The sequence below is a fragment of the Manis javanica genome, chromosome 9 (assembly GCF_040802235.1).
Source record: "Manis javanica isolate MJ-LG chromosome 9, MJ_LKY, whole genome shotgun sequence".
NCBI lineage: Eukaryota > Metazoa > Chordata > Mammalia > Pholidota > Manidae > Manis > Manis javanica.
In genome coordinates, this window is record NC_133164.1 from 53,110,085 (window position 1) to 53,124,125 (window position 14,041).

At 45.3% G+C, this 14,041-nt stretch overlaps 1 protein-coding gene across 18 annotated transcripts in view; it reads right to left on the minus strand.

The window, feature by feature from the left end:
- ENOX1 (ecto-NOX disulfide-thiol exchanger 1) overlaps nucleotides 1-14,041 on the minus strand; it is a 554,315-nt gene that overhangs the window by 92,897 nt on the left and 447,377 nt on the right. For all 18 annotated transcript variants that reach the window (XM_073212579.1, XM_037002114.2, XM_073212580.1 and 15 more), the window contains one exon: nucleotides 1,910-2,094. In XM_073212579.1, the coding sequence (XP_073068680.1) occupies nucleotides 1,910-2,094 (185 nt within the window). The remainder of the gene's footprint in view (nucleotides 1-1,909; nucleotides 2,095-14,041) is intronic.

The following is a 14,041-nucleotide window of genomic DNA, read 5'->3' on the forward strand; positions in this document are numbered from 1 at the left end:
CAAGAAGCCAAGGAATGCCAAAGACTGCCCGCAAACCAATAGCATCTGGGGAGAGGCATGGAGCAGAGCCTCCCTCCCAGCCCTGCTCACACATTGATCTGGCACTTCCAGCCTCCAGAGATGTGAGACAAAAATTCTGTTGTTCAAACCAAAACAAAATCCCCCCTCCAAAAGAAATGAAAACAAAAGCAAAAAGAACTATATTGAAATATATTTCCTTCTGACAAGGAGATCCTGCAAAAGTGCAAGAATGTGCACCACCGAGCACCTCCTTTAAGGGGCTGGAGGGAGCTCACCCTGCCTCCTCAGACTTCTTCAAGACTGAATCTTTGACCATATTAAAGGTTTATCAACTTTTAAAGTAACTGGGGTTATCTTTCCTGGAGGAAAAGAGGGCCCACTTCATGGGATGTGAGAGAGCAGCTTGCAGGCTAGGTCTGGTGATCTGGTGTAGTGGTCTTTGGGGAAATGGATAGACAGATTCTCCTCTTGGCAAAGACACAGACACATATTCGATGTTGGGGCATATGGGCAACCCCAGGAGCTTCGAGCAGCAGCTGTTACTCGGATTTCCAAGTGCAGGGACCTGAGCAATGACTGTAATGACATTTTCCTGGCTGGCTCTGACCTCTGAGTCTCACTGATTTGTCTAACACATACTGCGAACATCACCCAGTTAGGACTCAAAGCCAACCTGAAAATTGCTTTAAATGGCAGGAGATGTTTAAGACATAATTTTTGTGACTTGGTCATTAACTTGTTTATATCCCAACCCAAGCATCTCTTTTATCTCCTTTCCTCTCAATTATTTTTTCCCTACTTGGCTAATGTTTCCGGAGCAGTTACCTCTAGTCATTAAGACACTTGTGTAGGCAATTCATGCTCCTGACCTTAGAGAGCAGTCAACATGGATAGGGGAATTAAATTTATCCTACTTTACCCTACTCACGTTGTATTTTAATTTCCCATCATCCTACTTATATTTCCCTTGTATAAATAAAAACAATCTCTTTTTTTTTTTCAGAAAAAGGTGTTTAGGTTTACATATTCAGGAGGTAACATAAAAACACCCATGTATGAAGATAATTTACACTGTATCGTTCTGAGATAACTCAAAGGCCCAAACCCCTTAAGTGTATCACATATAAATCGGTGTTTTCAGATATAAATCTAGCTGTGAATCTCTGATTCTGTGCCCCTGTTGCTGTGCTCACTCAGGTTTTCCCCTCCCCTCCACTCCTCATTTCCCAGTCCACCTTCCTTCTCCTTCTTCCAAAGTCCACAGCTCCTATCTCTTTCCAACAATTTCCAGAAATACACATCTTTAAATTTCGTGTGCAAGGCTGAAATCTGACCTCTTTAACAAAAGCACAGATGCTGCCCTGTTTCGAATGTTGCCTATTGCTCCAAATTCTTCTGCTTCATCCATTCCACGTCTTAAACACGTGTAGCAGTGTGTTCACAGAACCTGCCTGGACCCTAAGTGTGATCCGAAAGAAATGGAAGCAGTACTGTGTTGACATATACCTTGAAAACAAGCTCACCATACTCTGCAAAAGCAGTAGGCATGCTTTTAATCTAGAAGTTCTAAGATTATAGAACACTGTGTCATGATTCGCAGGATTTCTGACCATTTGCCATGAAGCTAAATTTCAAATACAATTTTTCCAATCTTCTAGATTCCCTTCCTATTTCCTACCCTGAGGGTATAGTGTTTCACTGTATTTCTTTAGCTTGGCTTTTCTCCAGATTCTACCCTTCCACAAATAGTCATTAACACTTTCCTTTCCTAGCAACCTAGCTTTTCGGTTGCCATTTCTCCCTCCCCTTTCTGGCAAATGACTGGCACTTCATTTCCAGCTATGCCCACAGCCTTCTCTCTCAGGGAGAAACCATCTGCACCCCATACCTGCTGCATGCCTTGCATGGTTTGCTGCAGGAATTGGAGCTGCTGGTCCTTGGTGACACTTTCTTCTGTTCGGAAAAGCTGTTCCTTTTCCTGTTTCAGCAGCTCCACCTCATTCCTGTAGGCATCCAGCTGCCAACGGAGACTGTCATTCTCCTCTTTAAGAGCATAGGCTTGAGCAGCCAGGGCTGGAGGACAAACAGAATGAGTTCAAGTGAGTTACATTCCTGCTCCGACTGAGGCATCCTTTAGTCTCTCACCCCAATTCTTAACACTTATACAAGCTCAGAAATAAACCCAAAAGGTCTAGGCCTGGGGCTCTTTATTTTGCAGTGAGAATTATGTCTTCTGGAATTTTTATCTACTTAATTTGTCCTGTCTTATGTTTGAATGTTTCTTGTGGGCACAGGATTCCTTCCTTCCAAATTCTTGTCTCTTGACCTCTCCCCCAATCCTGGGCACCGGCTCAGAAATTGGTACGTGTTGCCAGATGAAGGCGTTCACAATCCCTGAGGACAACCCCACCTGCCACATCATTGTCCTCTCCCTTGCTGCCGGCTTGCTCAGCTCCTCGGGGTACCACTCTCTTCCAGATACTCAGCAGCTCCACAGGTTGAGGCATGCAGCCAGGCCCCAGGGGAGAGAGGGATCTATATGCACACCATCCCTCCCTGCATACTGCTGGGGCAAACTGCACGAATTGTTTTCTCTGACTCCTATCACAATGGTAACCAGTTCCATTCGTTTCACCAGCAGACTCAAATCTCTTTTTCCCTACAAGGTTGGGTGGTTACTCTAATACTGCTTCCTGAAACCTAAATTCCGTGTAGATTCAGCCATCACTCACATCTCCATTTTACTGAGAAGCCAAGACAGTTAATTCAGGGTCTTCTATGTCTCAAGGATTCAGCAACAAATGAAACTGAATAAAAGAGCAGAGTGACTAGGACAAAACAAAAGGGAGGATGAAGACTCCATTTCCCTCATTTCCAGTTTACTGCTTTGTGGTTTCTGCAATAATGATAAGAGCTTGCTGGACACTCACCATGTTATAGTCTCTTGACCAAAAGCTTCACATGAACTAAGTTCATCCCCCACCAACAACCCTATGATGTGGGTGCTTAATCCCCCACTTTGCAGATGAGAAAAATAAAGAATGGAGAAGTTAGAGATCTTGTTGGAGGCCACAAGGTCAGTAGCATAAAAAGGCATCAAAGCTGGGCTGCTGGCTCCAGGGTCTTTGCTCTGGTCACCGGGCCATTCTGCCCATCCAGATGTGTTTAGTTCTTACCAGACTGTCCAGAACCAGTCTTAGGTTCTCCTCTTCTTCCCACCCACCAGTTCCTATACCTTCTTCCCCTTTCTATGGAAAACTCATTCTGTTCTTTTGTAAGGAAGAGAAAAGTGAAAGAATTTAAAAAGCTTGTTGTCAGAAACTTCTTCAAAAAATGGCTTCCAGTTTGTAAGGGTGTGGTGCAGAGCCCACTTACTGTTCAGCAGGTTCTCCACCCATGCCCATCTCTACCACCATCCCCCCAATACCACTCAGCCAGCCAGATCGAGGTCAGCCTTCTGGATGGTCAGCCTTCTGGGTGGTCTACCTCCACACTACAGTACAATGATGATAAGTCCTCACTGAGGTGATGTGAGACCCCAGTGAATTCTCTCCTCAAATATCAAACATCAAATTAGGTTAATAATAGTTCTACAGTTGAGTGTTTTATGGTATTCTACTTTTGTAATTTGTGATTATATGTAGTACATGCTGAGATACTAATCGGATAGAAAATGCAATTAACCAGAAAATTCTCTACTGCAAACCATTAGGGATCAGTCAGTCAACAAGTGTTTACTGCATACATACTCTGTGCCCCAAGGCCTGTCTGGACAACTTGGATCAGAAAAAGAGGAAAGAGGAGACAGAATATGTCTCTTCTTTTAAGGACCTTAAAATAGATCAAGACTGACACATTTGAAAGGAAACTAATATATTCAAGGGAAGAGAACACAGCGTTATTGCCTGGCATACAGCAGGCACTCAGTTAATGTTGGTTGGATGAAAGGAGCAACGTAGTGTCAAGGCATGTGACAAGAGACTACATCCTACAGGACTTTGGAGAAGAGAGGAAAATGCAGCCTGGAGTCATAAAAGAGGGCTTTGAAGGAGGACAGCCCAAGAACTGGGAAGAGTCTCTCAGTCAGGAGCAGCAGCATAGGCGAAAGCCCAGAGCCAGGAACTGAAGGCAGACTCTTCGGGGCAGGAAGGAGAGGAGCTTCAACAAAAAGGCAAGTGAGAGAAAGGTGAGCCAGCCATGGCAGGTGATGAGAGAGGACTGGGCCCCAAAGTCGGACCAGAGAGTCAGGCTCAATGGGGCGGCCAGTTGGGAACCACTGGAGGTAGTTGGGCAGCAAAAGGACACGATGAAGCTGGTGATGAAGGAAGATTAGTTTGGCAATGGTGCGTGGAATGAACTGGAGGCTGGAGAGAATGAATAAAGGAAATTTTATTTGGTGTATGTGTGTGTGCAAAACCAAGGAGCAGCCAATTTACAGTTTTCAGGGACTTACTCATAAAATCAGAAATGACCCAGAGTATACTTGGAGTGTGAGCTAGGGCTTTTAAACACTGTGCAACCCAAGTTCAGACGCTGTCCACACCCTGAGATATCAATTCCAGACAACTCAGTTTACCAATCAGTAAGGAAATGGTTATGAGGCAGCATTTAAGAGAGGGGATGTTGTAATAGGGCAAAATTACGGAAAATGCAAATGACGGAAAAAGTGTTGGCACTACATTGCATATTACTACATTTAGTAGCATTCAAAGACACTTAAGTCGTTTCCTTAGGAAGCTCTATTTGGCCCTTTTTCAATTTAGAGTGGCATTTTTATTATCATAACTGATAGCAGGTGTTTGTGAAGAAATCGATTAGTATGCAGAGATGGAAACTACATTTTCCAAATGAATTGCATAGTCTGCAAGATATGCTGAAATCTGTGTAGCAAAACACAAGCAGCTATAAAGCATGTGCCAGCAACATTATTTAAATAAATTATCTGAACATAAATGCATATAGGAAAGTGCACCATCCATTATTTTAGGGGCCTCTTTTAACCCTGTGGAATAGCACTGCTGACAGTTCTTATTCTTGGCTAAGCCAAGTGACCATTGCTCCTGCAACGTAGGATACAACGCTGTTTGCACTTCTGAAATAGGAATGTGATATCATTATATATATATACATATATATAAACTCAGCAGCTGTAACTCTACCCACCTGCCACTCCCCCAAAATCAATACCATAGCCAATCCCATCAACATTTTTATAATTGGGGCATTTAACTGATTTACATTCCTGATTAAATGATTTCAAGCTTGATATTTGCAAAAAAGAATTTTGGTTATTCATGTGGCAGCAAAGTGGTTATCTCCTAAAGGGTGAGAAATTGAATATTGACTCCACTTAACTTCAGGCCACCTATTTGTAAACATTATTTGGCAACATGCTGCAGCCCTGAATCCAACCCTCAGATGAGGCTCCCTGGAAGAAGCTAGATTTTTTTTCTTGGACCAGAGCTCTAAAAGAAACAAAATCCTAGTATATTTCTAACCTAATGTCATTTCTCCAGTGCATTAAAAATTCAGAAACTTTAAAGGGCCACTCTTTCATTTCTCTTTTTGGTTTTACTCTTCAGGTCTTTCTGGGACACTGTATTAAAAAGTTGTGAAAAATGTGTAATCAAGTTCCCATGATAATATTTACCCTTGAGAGACTACAACAAATTCACTATTCAAATAATCATTAGGATTAAAAATAAGTGACAATGTGCATCTTCTTATAAGAATCCCTAAGGAGTGCACTGTGTTTCAAGAAATGGAATAGTTAGGGAAGAGCCACAGGTGGATTACCGATGTTCAATAAAAAAAGAGAATACAATAATTCTTTCAATGTAAGCTATTCTGAACATACTTAAATCTTCTTTTGGTGATTTTAAAGGCACTGCTGAATCTAGTGGTGCCTCCGGGTTATCAGTTCACTCACCGATCACTTGTTTATGCAGAACCCACGTGCCAGGAGCTGCAGCATACACAAGGCTAAGGCTAGTGAAGCCATTCAGTTATAATTGCTGGGGACCTGAGAGAAATTCTGTAACTGGGATTTTCTGCTTGGATCGAAAATGAAATAACATTGTAAAACCTTTGCTCAGCAAGATTAAATAGCATTTCAAAAATTAGTGCTAGCTTACTAAAATTACCAAAGTGACACTAGTGTAAGAAAATTGATTCAGAGATTATATTGCACTGCTGAAGAAGAGGTTTAAAGGTATTATAGCACCTCTCTGTACCCTTTACTAGATTCCATATAAACCATTGTTCTTTATATTAATTATGGTCAAAGTGACCTCTGTCTCCTGTATTACTGTGTTTCCATGGGAACAGATAATAGCATGCTTAACTTAAGTAAATAATCTGGGGAAAGCCTTGAAATTTCTCTCTTACCAGCCTGAGTCAGCCTCAGAAAAATAATTAGCACCATATGAAAAATGTAAGTTATTTTGGGTTATGTCCCAGTAAGCTGACAGTATGTTAATATCTTTTTCATGCTCAGGCAAGATGTAACTAAATAAAAAAACACTTTATCATATTGTTTCTATCAATATCTGGATTTCTCAAGAACTGTTCATCTTTGTGTCTTTGGGGAACTCAGTGTTTAAAATTCTCCCTCCATTTGCCACATGCCCTGGAATGCTGGGAGGCTGCTGCTGAACTGTGCATTTCTTTCCCACATGCAAAGAAAGTCTTTTTCAAGGATGTCATCAGTGTCTGCCCAGATAGGTGGTTGTGCTGGTGGGTACAGGACACAGGACTGCATGGATGGGCCTGAGGCCTGGAAGCTATCCTCACAGTGGCCTGGTAACAGAGGGACTCTCCAGGCTCCATCTGGCTCCCACATTCTGACCTCTCTTGCAGGGAGCCTGGGTGTCCGGCCATTCATCTATGGTGGTGTCAGCACACAGTGTACCCAACCTCATGTTCTCTTTGCTCCAGGCAGTGTTGTTCCCGAGAAGTGACTGCCTCAGGGGTGGTTGGATGGTCGGTTCTCACTACAGAGTCAGGAGGGTGAGAAGTATGTGCCTTCTGCACAGTTCCTCCATCTCTACCCAAACAATGGCCTGCATTGGAATCTCCTGGTGGAATCCCGAAACACATTTCTGGGCCTTAACTGCAGAGCTTCCAGTTTGGTATGTCCGGGACCAAGCCCGAGAACGTGCACTCCTCCTAGCTCCCAGCTGCAGCTGACGCTGCTCTTGCCAAGGCCACACCATGAAAAGTGCTGCTCAAACCACTGCCCATTCCATCACCTGGTTCTGGAATTGGGGCTTGTTTGGACAAATATTCTGATGAAAGTACATGCCTAGCTTGTCATTCTGGTTTCATTCCTTGGCGTCCTTTCCCATGAACCCCTGCTCCATGCTCTGCACCTGTGAGGGCAGGCCTGCCACAGCCCAAGCCAGGGCCCTGAGCACCTCCTATGGAGTGGGCAGCAAAAGGTACAGCCTCGTGTGTTCCTGCCCCATTTCCCCCAAATAACAGTAGCAAGAGCAGCAGCAGGACTAGTAATAGAGGAAGTAACTGCTCTCAAGTTTTACATGCCAGGCAGAGTGCTGAGCGTGTTATCTGCCAGTCTCCTTCCTCCCTCACAGAAACATGACATAGTGAATACGATAACTGTTCTACAGGTGATGGAACTGAGTTTGGGAGCCACGGAGGATGCACAGCTGTTGGAGGGCTTATACTCAGCCAGCGTGGCCACAGAGCCCTACCCCATGCCAGCAGGGAGCCCAGCTGGCTGAGCCCCACAGCTCAGGAGCGAGCACCAGGGGCCCTGCTGCAGTGGCTAATTTGTTCCCAGCAGTCAGGCATTCCACTCTTGGCTGTTTGGTGCGTGGGCAGCTGGGGAAAGAGGCTCAGCTGTGGGAGCAGAGAGGATGACCCTATTTTAAAATACACACAAATTTACCTTCTGTAGAAAAAGTGGGGAATAATCCATATGAAGGTTAAACTCACCGGCATGGTAGCCTTGAGGCCTGACTGGAACCACCTGAGGATCCCTCCTTCTGCCCTGTGTCTCTCTTCTCTGAAATGGCCACACTGACAGCTGCTGGCCACCAGGCCGGAGGCCTCACCTTGGGTGGCTAATAAGGCACCATTCTGAGAGTGGTGTCCAAAGAGTCCTGCCCAGCTCAGGGCTCCCGAAGTACTGACATGAGAGTGCCTACCCCTCCATCTGAACCACCTATGTCTGGTTTTGTAGTGTACTGTGCCTCCAGTTATAATAAAGGTGGTGGAAACCCCTCTGCCCAGAGAGCCCTGGCCCCATGGTCCCCTCTGAATGGGCTGAGGAAAGCTGAGACAAGGTCCAGCCCCTCCCTCCAACATCGAGACAGTGGCCCGGGGCCCTGTCCATCACCTCCAGGTGCCCAGGCAGAGCTGAAGAGTGCTCTGGATGCCTTCTGAGGCCAGCCTTCCTCCGAATGCCTCTCAGCCTCCTCTGACAGCTGGCCAACTGCAATCCATCTGTTTTCCAGTGACACCTGTATCACCACGAACACAGCAATCTTCCTCAAATTGCTCACAGAATTCCTTCTGTTATATTTTTGCAGGATTATTGTTATTACAACTTAGCATTGACATAACATTTTATATTTGCTGTGGTAGGAGAGCCTGCACATTAGATATTATCAGGGAGAGCAAAGCAGAGGCACGATGCAGCATCTGCTTCTGTCTTTGTGTGAGGCTAGTGGGATGAGGGTAATTTGGAGAGCGCAGGTAAGCTGGAGCCTGTAATTATAATGGCTCACATGTGAGTCTGGAGGTACACCCAGCAGCAGGTGGCTTAGGAACCCACAAGCCTCTGCCCCTCCCTCCACACAGCTCATCCCAAGGAAGAGGTCCACACCAGGGGCAGTGACTCTGAGGGACTACTAACACCAGTGAGAACTCACATCATGACTCACTGCTTCTCCACTGATGCTGATGTCCTCTGATGCCTCCCCAACTGTCCCCATTGTCCTCAGAGGAAAACAAGCCGAAGAAAGAGGCATGCTCACTTCTTTCAAATGCATTTTTAAATATCTGCTGTTTAAAATGTTGTCAAGGGATGCCACGCCGGGTGAGGGATGTCTTTAGAGCCCTCTGGGAAGCCCAGATTCAGTGGCTCCTGCAAACACCAGTGGGATGCCTGCACCTGACCTCAGTTGCTCCCAGCCCAGCTGCACGAGCTGCAGGGAAGGAGCTGATGGAAGCTGTTTAGAGCTGCCCTATGAGGAGCCGTTCCCCCTGTGTGGGGACCAGGGGCGGGGGAGAGGGGCTTCTGGCCGGAAGGCATGCTGAGGGGGGTCTTCTTCCTGAAGAAGAGGGGTTGGGCCGGGCGCTATGCAGGCTCACACTTTGATAAACTGCCGGGAAGCAGGTGTTCACAAAGGACTGGGTGGTCTCAGCAGTGTCCAGGCAGACAGGGCAAGGGAGCTGGGAGGTGGAGCAGAGGGCCTGGCCATTAAACACCTGAATCCAGGCAGCAGGCATTTCCCCCCAGTCTCCTTTTTTGGATTAGACTTCAGTTTTCTTTTTTACTTTTGATCCCTATTTCAGTTTCCAAGATACAGGGCTACCTTTTTTCCAACCTCTTAAGGCTTTAAAACTTCTTTTTCAGGGCAGTCTGACTTAGGCAGACAGAGATAAATGACATAATGACCCGGCTTTCAGGAGCAGCAAGCCCTCCTGCTCATGGTGCACTACCCTCACAGATCCTCTCTCAGGCATAGTCCCCACCACTGGGTCTGCTCTGTGCCCCTAAACAGTGGTGGGTCCTGCCCAGAGGGGGAAGCTTGGAGCAGCAGTCTCTCTCTGGTGCAATGGCTCTTCCTGTTTCTCAGGTCCCCATCTGCCTGCAGGGTAATGACCTCCCCTCTTTCTCCTCCTAACTTGCAGATTTCTTTACTTTTGAACAAATGGTCACTTTTATTTTCTTCAAGAAAACTTCCCTTCAAGAAGCAATGTTTTCCTACTCCTAGTAACTCCCCTATACACACATGCACACAAGCATGCGCTCTGGAACGGGTGCTTTCTACCGCATAAAGCACGTCCAGACTCTGTGAAATGAAACGTCAGTGCAAACCTAAAGTTCGTTCTCGGTTCTAGGAATTGCCCTCTGCAAGGAATACTGGCATTTCCCACAAAGCTTTTATGACACCACATTCTTGGGATAACAAAGATGAGTTGTACAGAAAATCTTCATCTTCTGTCAGTCTTTGTGCCTTGCTGAACTCTATCAGTCCCGTCTCCTATACGGGGACCACGCCTGTGCTTGTGAGCGTGGTGGGCTGCGCCGGGCCTGGGCTGCCCGCGAAGCCTCCTCCCCTCACTTGCCTTGTCCCCACTGTTCTCCTGGACGAGAAAGCGGTCCCTGGCGGTTCTCCTGGAGTCACGGGAAAGCTGGGCTCCATCCTTGGCTCTCATAGCATTTTCTTCACCAGGCTACCTTCATTGTTTCTCTCCTGTTGAAACTGATTTATGCACATGTACTGGTGCCTGGCATTAGGACAAGAATTCCCATCCTCTCTAAATACATAGCCAAGGTAGACAGCAACTAAATGCCCTCTCGAAGGGCCAGTATTGTGTTCTACTGACAGCCTTCATGGGTGCCACCTTGGTGTCTCTTAAATGAGAAGTTTTGGACCCATCCCAGCCCCTCTGACCTGAGTGTTTGGAATGGGGCCTGAGGATGCACTTTTTAGCAAGTTTCTAAGGTGATTTTAATCATGCCTAAGTTTTAGAACCACTTCCTTAGCCTTTAGGGACCAGATCTCATTTCCTCATGCTTTTTTCATTCTTTTCTCTCAGCCTTTCCTAACCATATCTGTTAGGGAAAGAACCTTCTCCTCTCCAGCTTGTACCATGAACATGGCCTTCCAGAATTCTCTGCCATCTGCTTTGCTTCTCACATTTCATTAATCCATCTACCTGTTCCTCTCTGAGTGCTACTTACTGCCTCTCCCGTGATGATATTGTGACTGAATGCTTTCATAAATCTGCCAGGCAGTGTCTCCCAAGCACATTTTTCTGATCTAGTAGATGTGGTTGTGTATTACTTTTCCTTGCAGCCATATTTCTGGAAAAGTTTCTGCCGCAGCAGGTTTGTGGCTCCCACCCAGGAACGGCCCGGCTTGACCTCGCTGCTGCAGGCGGTCACCCTGACAGAGGGCCCCTGGGCCGGCTCCTGCTGGAGGGCAGGGGCCCTTCCTCTGTGCACGGCACATTCTCTCCAGACCAGCCGCCAGATCCTCAGAGGCTTCTCTCTTTGGCAAATGTCCGAGCGCCCCCGCTTCCCTCTCACCACTGATGGACGAGAAAGCAGTCCCTGGCTGTTCTCCTGGAGTCACGGGAAAGCTGGGCTCTGTCCCTGGCTCTCATTGCATTTTCTTCGCCAGGCTACCTTCATTGTTCCTCTCCTCCCAACTAGCCTTTGCTCCAATTAGCCAAAGGGTATGTCGGATGCACCTCACATAGGTAGGAGGAGGGGAATTCTCCACGCGTGTCACGTGTGCCATACTTAAGTAAACTGCTCCCTTTCATTTCTTTATTGTCTGTGTCAGGCACTTCCTTACCACAGAACATTTTTTTCTTTTACTCCATTTTAATTTTCTTCTTGTTCTCATATTTTATGACCTTATCTCATATACATGACAGTAGTTTTCTTTTGTGCCTCAGAAGCACCTGAGGAGTATTTTATAACAGAGCTGCCTGGGCATTAACCCCCGGGCAGTTCCATCACCTGTAGAACAGTTATCGTATTCACTATGTCATGTTTCTGTGAGGGAGGAAGGAGACTGGCATTTGTATAACTCCTGAGGTCTGTCTCAGGTGTGGCCGGGGCTGTGAACCGCTCCCCTGGGCCTTCTCCTATTGCTCTTCAGGATCAGTTCTCTGTATTGCCACAGGACCGGGTATTTGCAAATGCCACAGAATCCTTTAATTGGTTATTTCTTATAACCCTGAGGAAACTCTCTCAGGATAAGCCCTATGTTACTGTCCAGAAAGCCGAGGGGTGGAGAAAGGATGTCAGTTGTCAAGCCACGCCAGACACAAAACTAAGGTACATACTACTGGAGCTTTTTACCTCATCTCGTTCAAAGTTGTGTCTTCACTCTATTCAGGGACTCGAAGCTCTCTCTTCCAGGGACACCAGTTCTCACTTTTAAATAGGTCACTTTCTCAGAGCCTTTCTAATAATTTGATCCCCCAGATGACCCTCTCTTCGAAAGAACATCAAGGTGAGCTTAGCACTCCCCAGGGAGGCCCAGCAAACGGGAAGGAGACTGGAAGGAAGTCTCCCCAAACTCATTTTCAGCACTCTTGATTTCTCACCCCTGCACATTCTTCAGTCGGACATGTCTTCTCCTTACTTCTTCTCATCCCCAAGGCGTGAGTGCTACAAAACCTTGCTTTGAAAAGCTCAGCATTCATCTTCTCTGAGGCCTCGGGCAGGGAAAAGTGCACGTATTTTAGGAACTGTCTGCATGGTGAAATTATAGCAATTTCTCCCCGGGAGAGGGTTGTTCAGATGTTAAAACTCTATATATGGACTCTGATCATCTTTCTCATATCCCCACAAAAAGCAGTTTTTGCACTGCTCATTAAAATGATTTGTTTTTGGTTTCCGATGAGTATAATTTTTCAGGTAGCAATGTTTTATTCTTACTAGGAACTCCTTAAAAACACTGTAAGTGCTGAAGTCCCAGTTAAGCACTATTAATCAAATATTAAATGTCTTTAAATAGCTCTACCCCTTTTTAAATTGAGAAATAGAGCTATTTGAGCAAGTTATGAGGTGACCTTGATTGAATTAAAGAGGTCAGGGGTGAAACAGACTTCAAACTCATATTTGATGATTTTAAAGAAATGAATTCCTCCAATTATGCAGGAATTAGCATGAATTATTTTGTTTCTGAAAGGTTAAAAGAATTCCTCTGAGAAAGCAGCTGTCTTGTTACTAGCCTTTTATTGAACATGAGAGAGAAGGTGCTTTGGATAGTTTTATATAAAGTGCTTTGTTAACATGGTGCTGATGATCTGACATCTATTACAATATTCCTTAGGAGGCTAAACTTTGTATAGGAGGGGAAAAAGTTCAATTTAAGTTTTTATTCCTATTTCAAAAGCCCAATGACCTAACACCTTTCAGTTACTAAAAAAAAAAAAAAAATACAGGATATATTTTTCATCTGCAATAATTTCAACCCAGTTCAGGGAAAAAAGTTCCAAATGTTACCCTACTTATTTCTTTGTTCTTCCTTTTAGCTCTGTCCTTCACTGTGCCATAGTTCCCCACTTTGTAATGATCTGAAAGAACATGTCATTCTTCTGCTGTAAAGAGTAACATACAAAGTCTGATATATAATTACAGAGGCAGGGACTCCAAAAAGGAGGGAGTGGGGACCAGACACATGCGGTGGTTTGGGGACCATCGGGTGTTTCTGAGCAGGAGCTGTGAGAGGACCTCTGGTCATGCAGTTCTGCATTCCCCATGTCTCACGGAGTCGTGTAGACATGGACTATACAAAGGACGGAAGTAATGGGGTGTTAGAGAGAGAAGGGGCTTCAAAGCCATGTATCAGTTATGAGATTTGGGGCTAGTTGGCACACCTCTGGCAGAGCTGGGAGTCCTCAGCTGAAAAACGTGGTCAGTACTATGAGGATTAAAAAAGGAACGGGAATTTTTTGTTTGTTTGCTTTTGATTTAAACTAAAAAAAAAAAGTCCTTCAACAGAAAAGTTAGTTCTTTCCAGTTTTAATTTCTTATCCATTCATTTAACAAATTCTTGTCCACCAACCATGTACAATGCACTACGCTTGGTCACTCAGAAAGGAAGAGATCCCTAACTAGTTTCTAAGGAAGGTATGGGGTAGAGGGTCCTCCTTTCCCTGCATATTTTCACCCTTATTTTCATAAAACAAAGAAACAAACAGAACCTTCTCCAGGGATGCAAGAGAGTTCATATTAAGAGGTATACACACGTTTTCTCAGGTACTCTCAGCTCTCGCAGTTCTTCGCGTTAGAGTTTATCTGCTC